Source organism: Schistocerca piceifrons, chromosome 1, assembly GCF_021461385.2.
Source record: "Schistocerca piceifrons isolate TAMUIC-IGC-003096 chromosome 1, iqSchPice1.1, whole genome shotgun sequence".
NCBI lineage: Eukaryota > Metazoa > Arthropoda > Insecta > Orthoptera > Acrididae > Schistocerca > Schistocerca piceifrons.
The window spans coordinates 812,528,090-812,546,380 of record NC_060138.1 but is presented as its reverse complement, the minus strand read 5'-3'; the positions used below and the strand labels follow the sequence as shown (position 1 = coordinate 812,546,380).

Below are 18,291 nucleotides of genomic sequence, written 5' to 3'. Positions count from 1 at the left end.
CCAAGCGGCCTTGCCCTCCGACACCGACGTCGCTCCTCACGAACAGCCCAGAGCTAACTCCTGGCAAACCCCTTCATCTTCGCTCTCTCCGCCTCGCTGCGCGCGGGAAGCCAACTCGCCAAAGATATGCGGCGACCAGAGACTCTAATCCAATCTCGATATTGACATCGTGGCGAGTACTGAGAAGGCGAAATTTAAATAGCGAGCCGTACCGGCTCACTTGATACGTCGTTCCTGAGAAAAAAGGGTTCTTAACTGTCAGACAAAAAAAAATGATTCTGTAAGGCTTCTGTTTTTGCAGACTAAGCCACGAAACCCTAAAATATCAAAATGGAGAGTCTATAAATGGCGAATGATGAAACACTGACTGAAGTCAGAAATATTTTTTTGACGGCCAATATGACAGGCAGTAAGCAGACACAAGAGGGAAGAGAGAGAGGGGAAGATTTCCGCACTACCCGCCTCACTTCCCGGAGGCGTTCTTCTCAGCTCCCCAGTGTAGCTGAGGTGTCAGCCCGGTTGCTGGGCAGTGTGGGCCGCCCATTGGGCAGGTGCAGCGAGTCGGCTGGTGACGCGGTGTGCGGGCGTGTCGTGTCGCCAGGCGCGGAGGAGTGCGACCTGGCGGGCCTGGGCTGCCTGCGCCGGAGCGCCGGCCAGTGGCTGCGGCAGGCGCCGCGGTGGGCGCCTCCCGGCCACGGCCTGCACTGCGACTGCCCGCTCGCTTGCCTCGACGCCGAAGTCGACACCGTCCACCAGCGCGCTGACAGGTGAGCGTCGCAGCTGCTGCTGCTCACACTCCACTTTTACGCCCTTATTTACTTCCACTACTCTTTTTATTTCATGTTTCTACCCTTACAGGAGACGTACACTACTGGCCATTGTAATTGCTACACCAAGGGAAATGCAGATGATAATCGAGTATTCATTGGGCAAATATATTATACTAGAACTGACATGTGATTACATTTTCACGCAATTTGGGTGCATAGATCCTGAGAAATCAGTATCCAGAACAACCACCTCTGGCCGTAATAATGGCCTTGATACACCTCGACATTGAGTCAAACAGAGCTTGGATGGCGTGTACAGGTACAGCTGCCCATGGAGCTTCAACACGGTACCACAGTTCATCGAGAGTAGTGACTGGAGTATTGTGACGAGCCAGTTGCTCGGTCACCATTGACCGGACGTTTTCAGTTGGTGAGAGATCTGGAGAATGTGCTGGCCACGGCTGCAGTCGAACATTTCCTGTATCCAGAAAGCCCCGTACAGGACCTGCAACATGCGGTCGTGCATTATCCTGCTGAAATGGAGGGTTTCGCAGGGATCGAATGAAGGGTAGAGCCACGGGTCGTAACACGTCTGAAATGTAACGCCCACTGTTCAAAGTGCCGTCAATGCGAACAGGAAGTGACCGAGACGTGTAACCAATGGCGCTCCATACTATCACGCCCCGTGATACGCCAGTACGGCGATGCCGAATACACGCTTCCAATGTGCGTTCACCGCGATGTCGCCAAACACGGATGCGACCATCATGATGCTATAAACACAACCTGGATTCATCCGAAAAAATGACGTTTTGCCATTCACCCAGGTTCGTCGTTGAGTACACCATCGCAGGCGCTCCTGTCTGTGATGCAGCGTCAAGGGTAACCGCAGACATGGCCTACGAGCTATTAGTCCATGCTGCTGCAAACGTCGTCCAACTGTTCGTGCAGATGGTGGTTGTCTTGCAAACGTCCCCATTTTTTTGCCTCAGGGATCGAGACGCGGCTGCACGATCCGTTACAGCCATGCGGATAAGATGCCTGTCATCCCGAGTGCTAGTGATACTGGGCCGTTGGGATCCAGCACGGCGTTCCGTATTACCCTCCTGAACCCACTGATTCCATATTCTGCTAACAGTCATTGGATCTCGACCAACGCGAGCAGATACGTCGCGATACGATAAACCGCAATCGCGATAGGCTACAATCCGACCTTATCAAACTCGGAAACGTGATGGTACGCATTTCTCCTCCTTACATGAGGCATCACAACAACGTTTCACCAGGCAACGCCGGTCAACTGCTGTTTGTGTATGAGAAATCGTTGGAAACTTTCCTCATTTCAGCACGTTGTAGGTGTCGCCACCGACGCCAACCTTGTGTGAATGCTCTGAAAAGTTAATTATTTGCATATCACATCATCTTCTTCCTGTCGGTTAAATTTCGCGCCTGTAGCACGTCATCTTCATGGTGTAGCGATTTTAATGACCAGTAGTGTACTTCTTACATATTAGGTTGGTGCGTAAGTTGTTTGAGCCGCGCACGGATCGCGTTTATCCCATTTATTGTTTATCATCTTCTATTACGGTACTGCCGCCTCGTTTTCTTATTCCGTTTACTGGCGCCTTACTTGCCCATGAGTGGCAGCAGCAACGGGTGTCGATAAGTGCGCTATAGTACCATCTCTGGAGCGCCCGATAGAATTTTCGAGTCGTCGTATGTCTGGCAGTCAGTTCAGAACGGACCAGCTCTGCAGTCGAGACGCAGCAGCCGTGAATGCGGAGGACGGAGCGCCGGTGAGGCGCCGACAGCCAGTGCTCGCCTACCGCTGACGACAGACATGAACTGTCCGACGGAGGGAGATTGGAGCGGGACGACCTTTGGTTGGTCATTCGGTTGGTGGTCTTATTGGCCGACGTATACTTGCTCCTTTCACCGTTTCCGTGCCTGGGCAGTTGATCTATTGGCGTGGAGCAGAGAGGAAATCTCGGCGGTGCGTAGTTTGGCCGAGGCCGCTGGTGGCGTCCACGCGCGGGCGGAGTGTGTGGTGCTGTTCCCTTTGCTACGAGGTGCGTGGCTCACCGATCCTGGACACGAAAGTTGAGTTTTGACTTAATCTACCAGCAAGTCACGACTGTTCGCATTGTGTTGTTTGGATTTCGTTGTCGGCTGTTGAGACATTCCCGCGAGCAATAACGTGTGTTTTAAAGTAGGCAAATTTTAGCTATCCTCCGTTGGAGTTTAACTGTATTTGGTTATTTTGAATTGAAGTGCACCAGCGGAATCTCCTGCCTTGTGGCCGTTAACGTTCCGGTTACCTGCTCTGGCCGTTGACGTAAATTCAGGCAGTGTATTTTCCTCATCGTATTGTTGCTGCCCTTAAGGCATGAGATCGTACGGCGCATTCAGCCGGTAATTAAGTTCCAAAAATTAATGCTGTGTTTTCTTTTTTTAAATATTCTTGGCTCTTGTAATGTTTGATGAAACAAATTAAGTTGTGTGTTCGAGTGTAACTCACAGTCGCTTATTTTGGCCCCTTTCCACAGTTTAAACTACCAACCTGTTCTGCGGGTTTAACAGGGCGTCTCATTGGTTTTTGTTCTGCTTGTCGGTATTCCAGTTGCTACTGGTTCGTTTATCGATTGTGATTTTTTATTTGTATTTCACTGTTGCTATTTGAGTTTTGTCATTTGGAGATGAGTGGAGCTGTGGACGCTAGGAAATGGAGTGCCAAGTTAAGAAATCAGAACATTTCCATCATATTATTCTGTTTCACTTGAATAGAGGGGTGACAGCAGCAGAGGCAGCCAGAAACATTTTCGATATGCATGGGGATAATCCCCCTTGGAAAGAACACAGCAAGAAAAGTTCTTCACGGTTTATGGATGTCGTTTTGACATTAGTGACTCTCCACGTTCAGGAAGATCTTCGAGGTTTCACGAAGATCGTTTAAACGCATTAATCCACGATTATCCACATCAGTGTATTGGAGAGCTGGCAAATGTGATGGACTATGATTATTCCACCATCATGTGACATTTGCATACAATTGGGAAAGCTGTTTGCTAGTCATCAACTGGCTCGTGAACAGCACTGACCGCATTCCTCTCCTGTATCGTTACTGGTGACGAGAAATTGTCACTTTATGTTAATATAAGGAAAAGGAAGTAATTCTGAGTCCAAACAAAAAAAGCAACTCCCCGTACAAAGACCTGCGCGTATCTACAAAAGATGGTATCTGGTAGAACAGCGACGGTGTGGTGTATTGCGTATCGTTTCCCTGACGCGTAATTATCACTGCTAACACTGGAAATGGAAATGAGCGTTTGGCGTCATTGGCCGGGAGGCCCCTTATGGGGCAGGTCCGGCCGCCTTGGAGCAGGTCTTATTACATTCGACGCCACATTTGGTGACCTGTGCGCCAGATGGGAATGAAATGAAGACAACACAACACCCAATCCCTGAGCGGAGAAAACCCCCGACTCAGCCGGGAATCGAACCTGGGCTCGTAGGACGACAATCCGTCACGCTGACCATTCAGCTATCGGGGCGGACACTGCTAACATTTATTGTCAATAACTGAGACGTCTTGCACACAAAGTCAGAGAAGAACGAGCAGGAACACTGCATGAAGCGATGTTCCTCCGCGATAACACCAGCCCGCATTCTGCTAGAACGACAAAAAAACACTATAGAGGACAGGGGTTGGGAAGTCATTCCCCACCCACCTTATTCACCTGATCTTGTGCCCTTAGATTTTCATCTTTTTCATGTGATTTCTACAGTCACGGAATCGAAACGTTAACCCCAGCGATGACAGACTGTTGTAAATAGTCAAGGAGATAGTATTACTGATTACGATAGTCTCTGCTATGTGTATCTGTTGTGTTTATTAGACTTACGGGAAAACGCTACGAACGTACGCAACAACCTAATACAGTCTGCAGCTGATGAGTCACTCTTCGTCTTTTTTTCTTTGTCCAGATGCCCTTCCTAACATAGGACCAATATGTTAGCGTGGATTCACAGCAGACAGAACGGAACGTCAACGTCAGATTATGCAAAGGACGACAAAGTCAGGGTTTCTCAACAAGAAAATCTTGATGCGATGTTGGTCTGGAGACAGTGGTATAATCTGCTAACATTGGAATCGAATCTATGCTCGCCACCGTCATTCGTGATGTATGTGCCATGGACGAGCAATTCATCACACAGGTGAATTCCCTTCCTACCTAGCAAGGGGTGCCATCACGTCTCTTGTGTTCAAATTACCTGTGGAGGTGCATGTATCAGACGATTTTGTGGACACAGCGCCTCGCTGAGGTGGGGTATGCCTGTGCGGCACAGCAGAGGGTGGAGCGGCGACTGGAACTGTAGTGGCGACATCTGGGAACCAGCACCAGTGGTCATTAATGCATGATAGACAAGTGGTCGCTGCAGTGCTAGGCCAAACGTGACATGCATGCTGAGCTTGTTTGGGTATCAACTGGCTGATCCAAGGAGCTGCTAACCGTCCAGTTCCATGTAGATGGAGGAAAGGGCAGCTGCTGTCGTCATCAGCTAAGGAAATCTTCAGTGGACTAGTGGGAGATAGAAACGGACAACGAAAAAGAACATTACTAGCAACTAGGAGAATGAGAACAGCCACCAGCAAAGACAGAGTAGGAAGCACAGGGCAGATGGCCGAAGCTGATGGTGGCCTGCTGTCACATTGGGAATCGTTCCACCCAGAGCAGCAGATGTTATTTGGCTTCACGGATCCAGAGAACACAGAAGAGAAGAGATGGTTATGGCAATGTCACACCAAGCTGGAGTGTGCAACGGTGGCACAGTAGTGGGCAGTCTGGGGCACGGAACTCTAGCGGAAACAACAGCTTGGAGCGAGCACCTGGGGACAGTGGACAGAGTTGAATAAGTTGTTGTTGCAGCACCGGGACCTTGCATGGCCCGCCACTCCAGTTTGTTTGTTTGTAGGAGTAGTTGGCCCAGGGAGTTGCTGGTGACAACATAGTTCTGTTTAGATGAAGACAGGCAACCACAGTGAAACGAAGGTAGGTCAGCATGTAATCTGCCTCCTCCTTCCTACTTGCAGCTATTTTCTGCAATAAGCAAAGTCTTTCATGAAAAATTTGAGAGGAGCGAAGATTACAATAAACTTTCTAGTTTACTTAGCTCCTCATGTTACATTATTACTTTCGATTATTAGTTCGTAAATAAATCCAGAAATAAACATAGTCATCAGTACAGTAATGCGTAATTAATAATAGAAATTTTTAGAAATTTTTAGTGTGCCAACAGTTCGTAATTTCAAGTGTTCCTAAAAAAAAAAAAAAAAAAAAAAGAAAGAAAAAAACTGTACATTCAGAACTAGTACTTATCAATTATAACATCGAGACCAAAACATTTTATAAAGTAATTCATTTTCATAAATTTTAGCTTGAAATGTAATAAACTGTGAATAAAATTATATGAAAGTTTTCGGAAGAGCAACTGAGATAATACTGACCTGTCCAAACTCAGAAAAATAATACTGGTATCGACAACTAGGTTGAGGAAAAGTAATGCTGGAGAGGGATGTCGCGTTACAAGCACAGCCAGCAAAGGAGAACATTACTGGCAACTGGAAGTACAATAATACCCGTTTTGTAAATAAGAACCGCCCATGTTTGCTTGCTGCAGATGACGACCATGCAAACTGACTTTTTATAAGAACAGCCAAACACCTTCACAGCTGCGAGGCAGCCTGGTGGGCGGATAGCTGAGGCTGGTAATGGCTTGCTGTCATCACTGGGCATCGTTCGGGCCAGAACGGCAGTCAATACTTGGCTTCGTGGATCCAGGGGACATAGCGCAGCTGGACCTGATGAGTTGGATGCTGTGGCTTGTTTTCAGATATGACAGTTAGAGGAGACTGTGACTGATGGGTTCAGTGCATGCTTCTAGTGTATATGATTGAGTCTGAGCTGGCCTAATTAAGTCACCTAATGGCTATGTTTGTGAGTCACTGTGAGGCAGCTGTTGGTCCTAATCTATTCAGCTGAAAAAGTTCTGTTTGGTTGCGGTGTGTCTATTGAGATTTTATTTTCCATTGCTGATGGATTTCGTTGATTTACTTTTGTTGTCTTCTGCGTGCAGCAGATTGTCTTTACAGTGATTTTGTCTCTCTTTTATTGTCTGTCTAGTACTAAATAAGGTATTGGCTGTGGTTGGGGGAATTTTAGGATTTGCTTCATTGGTAAAATCTGTTATTGAGTATTCTCATATTCTCAAACAATGTTCAAAATGTGTGTGAAATCTTATGGGACTTAACTGCTAAGGTCATCAGTCCCTAAGCTTACACACAACTTAACCTAAATTATCCTAAGGACAAACACATACACCCGTGCCCGAGGGAGGACTCGAACCTCCGCCCGCACCAGCCGCGCAGTCGATGACTGCAGCGCCACAAACCGCTCGGCTAATCCCACGCGGCCCTCATATTCTCCTTTTCCCGTGTATTGTTATTTGTTCTACTAATTCATGCTCCTCTTCTTTTAAGCCTGAATGAATTCAGAGCGACAGATTTATTGACACTTATTTCTCTTGTATTAGGTATTTTTGTGTTGTTATTTTTGTATATTAATCCGCGTTGCCTTCATTGTAAAGTTTATTACGATATTTCATGTCTGTATTATTCCGAATAACGATGCAAAGGTCCTCTGGACATGCAAGTATGTTCGAAGGAACAGGCACTGCTCCGATTACAGCCATTATGAAATACATGAAATGTATTCGCAGTTGTGAATATGGACTACCACCAGCTGTTTAATGGAGCCGGCCGCGGTGGCCGAGCGGTTCTAGGCGCTTCAGTCCAGAACTGCGCGACTTCTACGGTCGCAGGTTCGAATCCAGCCTCGGGCATGGATGTGTATGATGTCCTTAGGTTAGTTAGGTTTAAGTACTTCTACGTTCTAGCGGACTGATGACCTCAGATGTTAAGTCCCATAGTGCTCAGAGCCATTTGAACAATTTTTTTTTTTTGTTTAATGGAAAGACGACAATGAAAATTTGTGCCAAACTGACACTCGAACCCGGGTTTCCCACTTATCGCAAGCGATCGCTTTCCCATTAGGCTATCCAAGCACGACTCACAGCAAGACCCAAACTTCGATATATCGTCAAGTAAAATTTTTCCCCACCACGAAGCAACGTCTCCAAAGCAGAAACGACAGCACTTAGTACCCGCAAGGAAGACAAAGAAATCGTTGTCCTTCCTACCGATAACGGCAACGCTACCGTTCCCCTTCAACAGAAGGACTAATGCTAGAGGTTCTGGACGATCCAGCATAACAGAAAATAGCAGCAGATCCTACCAAGGAAGTTATGGAACGGATCTTTCGGTGATGACGTCACCAAATCATTTCGCCGGCGCACTGCTGTACTGCCTACACAGTATGGTCTGCGAAAGACCCAGAAACAGGGCACTCGGCCAACAGTGAGCCTCATTGTAGCACCAACATATCTCTTGTCAGAGCGTCTGGCTTATCTCTCGGGCCCTCACTTGCATAAGAGTACACGGAAACAAGGAGGATTGGATTTAACGTCCCGTCGACATCGAGATCATTAGAGACCGAGCACACCTCGGATTGTATGAAGGTTGGGGAAGGAAATATTCCGTGTTCTTTCAAAGGAACCATCCCGGCATTTTTCTGAAACGATTTAGGGAAATCAAGCAAAACCTAAGTCTGGGTGGCTGGACGTGTGTTTGAACCGCCGTCCCCCCGATTGCGAGTCCAGTGTGCTAACTTGCAAGTGTACACGCCACGCACTAAACTCGGGTGATTTCATCTGTAGGCTGAAGCAACTAAGGCTGCAGTTGTTCTGAGGCAGAATTATGTCGCACGTTTTGGCGATGTAATTTTTTAAGGTTCGTTTCTCTCTATTGAAACAGCACGAGACGAATAATATATGAGAAAAGAACATGTAAAAATTTGTAACTTCATGTATGTAATATAGGTCTTGTATATTTGTGCAGACAGTCGAGTAACTTGTAAAGCATTTTCGGCAGGTGGTGGCAAAGATCATCCGTCAGGCCAGAGAAGCCGCAGAGCTCTGGAGCCAGAGACTATCTTGCACCAGCTGGCCGCTAGAAGGACCACCGATGACTGTAGTTGCTCATTGATAATTATTAAGGAATAGTGGTTGCGCCTTACTTTTGTCAACGAAATGGTTCAGCCTTGGTTTTATGCCCGAAGAAAAGGCAGTTACTATCGAGGAACAGTGAGAGACACTTAAGAGGAACTACGTTTGTGTTTAGAGGGTCGGAAGGACCGGATATTTAGTTGCTGTTTGTTCGTTACCTTGACCTGTTGAGGTTAGCTACCGATATTAATCAATCGGACGGTTGTATCGATTTATTGTGCATATTTTGCAATTGGTGTTTTTAAATTGAGTTAAAATGTGATGGTAGCACCTAGGATTTGTTTGTCAAGCGATCACTCGGCGTCCGTCTCTGTACGTTGTTGGTAAAGAGAAGGAAATAAACTGTTACTTTGTATTATTACTATTATTTTGAGTTTTTCCTCATTACAGAGGCTTATCTCCAACATAATAATTTACTTGGAAATTACAATACAAACAATAAACGTTCTTAAACTATACTCTCAAAATATTTCTCCAGGTGTTTCGATCTTGCGTGTCCTCTTCCTCTGCGCCCATTCTCCTCACTGTGTGCTGTACATTTTGGAGCCAGGTGGTCACAGGTCGTCCTCTCCTTCTTCTCCCCTCCGGTTCCCACTTCAGTATCAATTTTGGTATTCTGGCTTCCTCCATTCGTCGTACATGCCCGTACCACTGTAATTTCTTCCTATCCATTACGTCATATATTCTTTCTTTGATTTCCATTCTCCTTATTACTTCGGTGTTCCTTATCTTTTCTTTCCTGGAGATTCTTGCCGATCTTCTCCAAAAGTCCATCTCTAGAGCTTGTAATTTTTTAATGTGCTTCATGTTAATTGTCCAGGTCTCCGTTCCATACAGAACCACACTCTCTAATATGGATTTGTATATTAATTTTTTAGTTCTGCTCATTACATTCCTGCTCCATAAGACTGAGTTAAGCATCCCAATGACCCTCCGTCCGCTACTAATTCTTTTATTGATTTCTGACTCTGATTTTCCCTCGATTTACCTTTTTGAATTTCTTTCCTTCAATGTATAGCTCATCTGAATCATTAGTCAAGTATTCTGTTTTTTTGATAATTAATCTTCAAACCCCAAGTTTTGTATGCTACTGCTAGTTGATTGCACATATAGTTAGCATCCTCCCCATCTTGTGCTGCGACTACTTGGTCATCAGCAAATAATAAATGATGTAGGTAAACTCCATCTCTTATTTCTAATCCCATACTATTACATTTACGAGACCATTTTCTAAGGCTAATATCTATATAGATTTTAAATAATGATGGTGACATGGGACAGCCCTGTAAAAGGCCTTTACTTGCTCTAAATTTCTGTGAAAGTTTATTACCAACTTTCACTTGGCAAATGTTATCTTTATACATCTGTTGTATTATTTTAATCAAGGAAGGGTTTATGTTTGCCATATGTAGTGCTCTCCAAAGTAATTTTCTTGGAACAGTATCATACGCTTTTTCTAGATGTATGAAAATTAATCCTATACTTTTTGATTTTTCCCTATGTTTCTCCAAAATCTGTCGTAATGTGGAAATATGGTCTACACATGATCTCCCAGCCGTGAATCCACATTTTTCTTCTTGGGTTCTAAAATTTTTTTCCAGTTTGTTTTTAATTACTTTCGCAAAAATTCTCATTAATGTATTTGTAACACAAATTCCTCGATAGTTTGAACAAATTTTGCGATCCCCGTTCTTAAATATTGTATTAATGTAACCTAGCTTCATCTCGTTGGGTATTGAATCTCCATGTATCATTTTGTTTAAGAGCTGTGTTATCAGTTTCACAATTTTGTCACCACCATATTTCAGACACTCCAGATTGATATTGCCTGGTCCTGGTGATTTACCATTCTTTACTGTTCTCACCGCCGGAAGTACTTCACTTTCTAAAATCTGGATCTCATCATCTTCATGTCCTTTATCTTCCCCTGTTCCTTCTTCTAGATATTCTTCTCTGTCCTCATTTAATAATTTTTGGAAATACTCTTTTCATTCCTTTTGTGTTATCAGTTGGAGATTAGTTTTGCTTTTTGTATCCTGTCGAAGCCCTTTCAATACTGACCATGCTTCTTTTGCTCTCCCAAATCCTAATTTGCTATTCACCTTGGCACATGTTCTTTCCCATGCTTCATTTTTTGCCATCCTTTTTTTTCATCCATTCTTCTTTTCCTTGTATATTGACCTTGTTTCTTCTGATTTATCATTCAACAACTGAAGGAACGCATTTCGTTTTTCTCTAACGAGGACCTCTAGTTCCTCTGACCACCACTCTGCTGCACGGTTGTGGTTGCTATCTTTTTTACCCAACACCTCTGTTGCTATGATTTTCACATTGTCTTTTATATAGTCATATATTTCCTCTGTACTTCCTTCAAATGATTCAACCAGTTTCCTTTCCATCTCGGCCGCAAAGAGTGTTCTGATACTTTCATGTTATTTTGTTTAAAAGTAAAAACCTAGTCCCTGCGTTCTCATTTAGCCCAAAGTTACTAAATAATTGCACTTTGAGAGAAATCGTTCACTATCATAGAAACAAGATCTTTAAATTTTGGAGTCTTTAACAATTAGAGATGAGCTTTCAAGGTAAGAGGTTTGTGAGTGACAAACGCAAGATAGGTAATCCAAAGTATAATAAAATAATTAGAGCTTTAATTCGTGTTTAAAAGGATGTAAGAGTGAGTTACCTATTTAAAAGTACAGAAAATACGAATGATTGGTTAATTTTTGTTCTGAAGATGAAAGTTTATGAACGTAGTTTCCTAACATAAAGACAGAGACGTTATTTATGTTATTCATGGGCGTTGCCATAGGAACGAAATAGATCACTAACTGTAGCCGTCCAGATTCATTGGTAGCACAATATATCAACCATTACTGTGATTTATTAAAAGCCCAACACGGAAGCGAGTGTATTTAAGATCTGACGTGTGTATTGGTAGTAGTGATTCTTGGTCACTCTAAAAGGTTATGAATAAGTAAATTAAATTATTTCCGGAATAGGAACAGTTCTAGAGCGCTACCTCTTACATGTATGTTTAGGTAAAATAATTTCAGATTAACTTCGATTAATTTAGGGCATTTAATCTTTGGTATTACAGGACAATAGGCTATATGAGGCTCAATTGCATTTTTCTGTTAGATTGTTGACGTCATTATAGGAGGAACTACCAATTACAACTCACTGCTGTTGACCTTCATAATTACGCATAACGAGAAGATCGATAACAATCTACGCAAATATCTGCCATTTGTGTGCACAATTGCAATTCCCGAGAACCTATGTAGCGAGTGTGTTACCGCTGCGTTCCTTCAAAATAAAAATCATGGTTCATAAGACTATTTAAAATAAGATTAAAAACAGCCGACCAGTTGCAAAGGATAAAGTAATCTTTACCTAGGTTTCGATAGATTTAAATCTATCTTTTTCAGAAGGCGGCCTGAGGACAATGAACATACAAAATATGAGAAGGATTTCTGGTACTTACAGTATTACATTAACATGGAGTGATATGTCATTGTCGTTTTTACAAACATCTGCATAGCTCCATTAGTCCAAATAAAATATAGCCCTGAGAATAGGGTTTGTCAGACAAATAAGAATAAGTACATGGAAGTTGGAGAGCTCATAAGCGACTGGTAAAATCGGCCAGCGTAGTAGCACTGCGGCCAGGGCAGGTGGCGCTCAGGTCGCGAACTATGTGCCGGTTGGCGTAGTGAAGCAACATGTAAAATATCAATATTAATTGCGTCCTTAGGTAGAGTTACAATAAATAAAAGGAAAGCATTTAACACTCCCGTTATGAAATTGTGGGAGCCTTAGGAACGATAAAGTAGACAGGTGGCGCTTACGCCATGAGTTACATGCAGTGGCATATACAGCCAGAATAAAAAGGTATATTACCATATTAGTGAAGCACATAGAACATATATAAGTCAAAACTATAAGAATAATCAGTAATGGCTCTTAAGACATAAATTACGAAACCTGGTCCACAATCCAGTTAATATAAATTCTCAGGGAGCCAAGGTTTTAGAATAAGAGAAAATTACGTGAGGGCCGATGTAGTGGCAGCCATACATCGTGAGAAAACCACATTACATAAAAGGTAGTGAGCTTAAAGATTTTAAAGTGCATTATAGCTTCCTGAGGAAATAGACTACTGAGGTTACCAACATTAATGTTATATATTAAACAGTACGGGTTTAAAGCCTTCGAAAAATTGTCTACAGGCAAGATTCAACTGATCGTTTAGTATATTACCGTCTTTGAGCTCTAGATGTTTAAAAATAAATAACTCTTCCCACAGATCTAGTCTCCGTCCTTTGACTTGTCTGTGTAGGATAACCGTGTCTTCTAACTGTTTAGGCGTATGGCCAGCTATCAAGAGGTGTTCAGCAAAAGTAGAGTTGTGAATATTTACCTAATAGATGTTCTTTATATCGTGTTTTCACAGCTCTGCCTGTTTGACCAATATAATATGAGGTTAGTTTGTAAACACCTGAATTAGAAAACCAATCGCTGGCAATCTCTACTGACTGTACAAGATTTCTTTTTAAACTGTTATCTGTAGAGAAGGAGACGTTACAGTTATATTTTTTATTTAGAAGACGTTTAATCCTATACGATATGTTACCCAAGAAAGGGATGGAAATAAATTTTTTAGTTTCTGTGGTATCTGTGGGGAGGTTATTGCTCAAAGTCGAACAATTTTGGGAAATTTTCTTATTGAGCAGGTAATCGATCATATTCTGTTTGTACCCATTATTAACAGCAATCGCTTTGATGACATTCAATTCCTTTTGTTGATCCGCAGGTGATAGAGGAGTGGTTACCATTCGGTGAATGGCGGAATGAAAAAACGCCAGTTTATGAGCTTTTGGATGAGTTGAGTCAGCCGGAATGACATTATCTGAATATGTTTCCTTGCGGAAGATATTGAAATGGAAGGTATTATCTTGTATAGAAATTGTTAAATCGAGAAAATTAAGTTCACGTTTATCATTTTGAAGTTCTTTTGTGAAGGAAATTTTTTCATGTAAACCGTTGAAAGTATTGAAGAGATGCTCTAACTCATGATCAGTGCCATCAAAAGCAATGAAAATGTCGTCAACATAACGTGCATAATAGCGGATTTAGTGGCGTAATTCTGAATTTGAATTAAAGAATGTTGTTTCCAGGGCGTTGATGAAAACCTCTGCTAGAATACCGGCGAGGGGGCTACCCATTGCTAGACCATCTGGCTGTACATACATTTTCCCGTTAAATGTGAAATAATTGTATTTTAAAATGACCTTAAGCAAACCAATGAGTTCCGCAATCTGAGTTTCACTTAGTTTTTTATGCTTAAGAAGATTCTCTTTTACGAGGTCTATGGTTTCATCAACTGGGACATTTGTATAAAGGCTGACGATGTCGAAGGACACCAGTCTAGTGTCAGGTGTACGTCTTACAGATTGAATATTGTTAATTAATTCCTTACTGTTTTTTACAGAAAAGTTATTTTCAAATGTGAAAGCATCTTTAATTTTAAAATGGAGGCGCCTAGCAAGTGTGTGATGTGGACTGCCAATACCATTCACTAAAGGGCGGATCGGGTGATTTTGTTTGCGCAGTTTAAACTGACTTCTGAGCACGGGTGGTTTCGGGTTCATATTTGTAAGCTCTTTCTTTTGAAACTTATTGAACAGGCTGACGGAATTAGTTAAAGTACGCCGGATTTCATTTTGCAGTTCAGCAGTAGGATCTACAGTAACCTCAGTGATGTCGTTTTCCTCAAAAAACTTTACAGTCTTCTCTATATATTCATTTTTATAAGCCACGACAGCGGTGTTCCCTTTGTCACTCTTAGTGACTAAGGCGTCGTGCTCTCTAAGTTTATGATTAATGCTTTTTACTATACTATATTCGCCCGACTGCCCATTAGGAAATAATTTAATTTCTTTTTCTATTATGTTATTACATTCGTAGGCACATTTGACTTGCTCCGTTTTCTCTAATTTCAGAGATTCTAAACCGATTTTTAGATCTACAATGAGATTACAGGTAACTGGATATTTATCGAGTTTAGCAGGCAAGTTATATTTAAGGCCTTTACACAACAAGTCATTCTCAGCCTGCGTAAAGGTAATATTGGTTTTGTTTAGTACTCTTTCGTAAAATAGGTGCTTGACACTATTGTCTGCTGTATTAACACTTTTACTTGTGGTCCTATTACTAAACTTCAAAAGCTTTCTTTCATGTCTAGCTTTGATTTCCACAGGTGGTCAATTTGAAAATTACAAAGATCTTTAAAGGCTTTAGTTAAAAATAGGTGTATACAGTAGGCTTCACTATTAAGAACATCTTTTTTCTTGTACAAATTTACTGTGCTATCCGAAATGACTAAATGCACTAACTTCTTTTTAATAGAAGTACCAGAAATCCTTCTCATATTTTGTAATACAAGATTCTCCTAATATATGTTAAACTCTATTCTTGACTTATGTTTCATACCTTTTAATATAAATTACGATGTTCATTGTCCTCAGGCCGCCTTCTGAAGAAGATAGATTTAAATCTATCGAAACCTAGGTAAAGATTACTTTATCCTTTGCAACTGGTCGGCTGTTTTTAATCTTATTACGTGGAACCGTTGCTGTTGCTATTTAAAATATTTTTTCACAATTTCTTCTGTTACTGCGGCGGGATTTTGTCTGCTAGTAACAGGGCTAGTTACGTGAAGTTATAGGCGACAATTCCGCCACAGTGCAGAGTCCGACATTATGGACAGCTTCGATGTCGTCCCACTTTTCACTCGCTTCCCATTGGAGGAGTCCATAAAACTAATCAACGAGAAGTTCAGCTCTGAGCTGACTCAACGTTATGTTCTGAAATCGACCAATTTTATTTTCAATGGGCAATATTATGAGCAGACTGATGGCGGAATGCCGACGACACTTTGTCATCTGGCGACATGGGCCCGAGAAACTACAGAAATTCTTAGAATAACTGAATTTCATCCATGAAAACATCCAGTTTACCATAGAAAAAGAAAAAGATAACGAAGTACCTTTTCTCGATTACCGAATCCAGCGTAGGCCCGCCGGCTCCCTTACCCACAGTGTATACCGTAAGCCAGAGCATACATATTTATGTCTCTATGCCTCCAACTGACACCTTCCCTTGCAGAACACCGAGCTCAACACTCTAGTATACAAAGAATACTCCACCACAGACGAACAAAGTATGACGGCAGAACTGCAGCATCTGAAATCCGTCTTCCACGAGAATGGATACAGCAACCGACAGATTCGGACAACCCTGCCACGCAGGAACCTCTGGAACGGCAGGGAGGCCGAAAACATCTACATCTACATGGTTACTCTGCAATTCACACTTAAGTACCTGGCAGAGGGTTCATCGAACCATTTTCATACTGTTACTCTACCATTCCACTCTCGAATGGCACGTGAGGAAAAAGAACATACAAATCTTTCCGTTCGAGCTCTAATTTCTCTTATTTTTAATATGATGATCATTTCTCGCTACGTAAGTGGGTGTCAACAAAATATTTACGCATTCGGAAGAGAAAGTTGGTGATTGAAATTTCGTAAAGCCCAAAAAGTCTGCAATAGCAGAACACTGAATTGAAAATGGACATAAAATGAATTACCAGCAAACGAAACTCCTGGCTACCACCGATAAATTGTGGATTCCATTTAGAAAGGAGCGGTTGAAATCTGTGTGACAGACAATTTAATCAACAGGTACATGGGCTTCCAGATATGCAAGGTATGGGAGCCAATACTAAGCTCCATCAAAGCAATATGCGACATCCGTACGCGAGATTCGACAGGGGCTGCGGCAGAAAAAACAGACTTCCCCACCATCGCAGCACCGGGGCATGCCCCCCCCGCCCACCGACCAACTGCCGACCCGGCGCAGAGCTGGCGAAGCCCAACTTCTAGACCGGCAGACGAAAATACCACCATCACGCAACAGACACATCATTCCATCAGGACCTCCCGATGATGGTGGAACGGTTTTGCGCCGAAATATCGTGGGTCTTGGGCGAATGGATACTGCAGTACGGCCGAGAGACTTGGAAGCAGCATGTACGCCGTGAAAACGTCAAATCACATACAAAAAAATGGTGTTTCAGTATTTCTGCAACTGCAGCCTATAATGATGTGAAATAAAATGTGAAATTTTTAAAGTAAGTAATTTTTGAAGAATTACTAAAGCATTTTTAAAGCTACATTGATGAAAATTGGAATTTGATTTCTCGCCTGGAAATTAAAAAAAGAAACACGTGTCTCATTGTCTTTCGAATTTCAATCCCAAAGGAGATAGAAATAAATATGTGTTAAGGGATGAAAGTTTATGTGGAAATATCATCACAGGCAGCTTGCACAGTGTACAGATTTACACATGAGCATGAGCAATGGGCCTACCAAACACAAGTTCGATTAAAGAAAAACAAAAAGAAAATCTGTGCAGACCGTACAGTCTACGGCAGCGAAACAATGAGTGCTAAACTGGTTTCAGCATGTATGACAAATGGTAGCTTTAATTGCTTGCTTATCTGTTTTTGTGTACTATTTCTCTGTATTGGATATTATACTGCTGACTGGCTTGTAAAGTGAACAGTCAATGAAATGTGCAGCAATTTATCTTTAGAATAAAAGTAACACAAACGGCGCTCGCGTGCTTCATTTGAACGATGATGAGGAGTGATACTATTATGTGATAGCTTTGAAAGGCTTTTTATCTAACAGAAACTGTAAAAGTTCCGTATTTTCAATTGGCAGCATTAATAGGTTCACATGTCTCTCACGTTTATGTTATTCTGTGACATACAGTGGAACCACACTAAACTATTTTCTTTCATATACATCAACATCTACATCCACTTCGGCACTCTGCAAATCACATTTAAGTGCCTAGTAGAGCGTTCATCGAACCACGTTCACAATAATTCTCTATTAATCCAATCGCGTACAGGCGCGGAGGAAACGAACACCCATATCTTTCAGTGCAAGCTCTGATTTCTCTTATTTTATTATGGTGATCATTTCTCCTTATGTAGATCGGCGGCAACGGAGTATTTTCGCATTCGGAGGAGAAAATTGGTGATTGAAATTTCGTGAAAAGATCCCGCCGCAACGAAAAACGCCTTAATTTTAATGATGTCCGCCCCAAATCTTGTATCATTTCAGTGACACTCTATCCCCTATTTCGCGACAGTACAAACTGTGCTGCCCTTCTTTGAACTTTTTCGATGTACTCCGTCAATACTATGTGGTAAGGATCCCAGGCCGTGCAACAGTATTCTAAAAGAGGGCGGACAAGCCTAGTGTAG

General features: G+C 42.4%; 1 protein-coding gene across 1 annotated transcript in view; it reads left to right on the top strand.

The window, feature by feature from the left end:
* LOC124775342 overlaps positions 1 to 18,291 on the top strand; it is a 170,014-nt gene that overhangs the window by 99,984 nt on the left and 51,739 nt on the right. Inside the window, exon 7 of the mRNA XM_047250177.1 lies at positions 602 to 767. Within this exon, the coding sequence (XP_047106133.1) occupies positions 602 to 767 (166 nt within the window). The remainder of the gene's footprint in view (positions 1 to 601; positions 768 to 18,291) is intronic.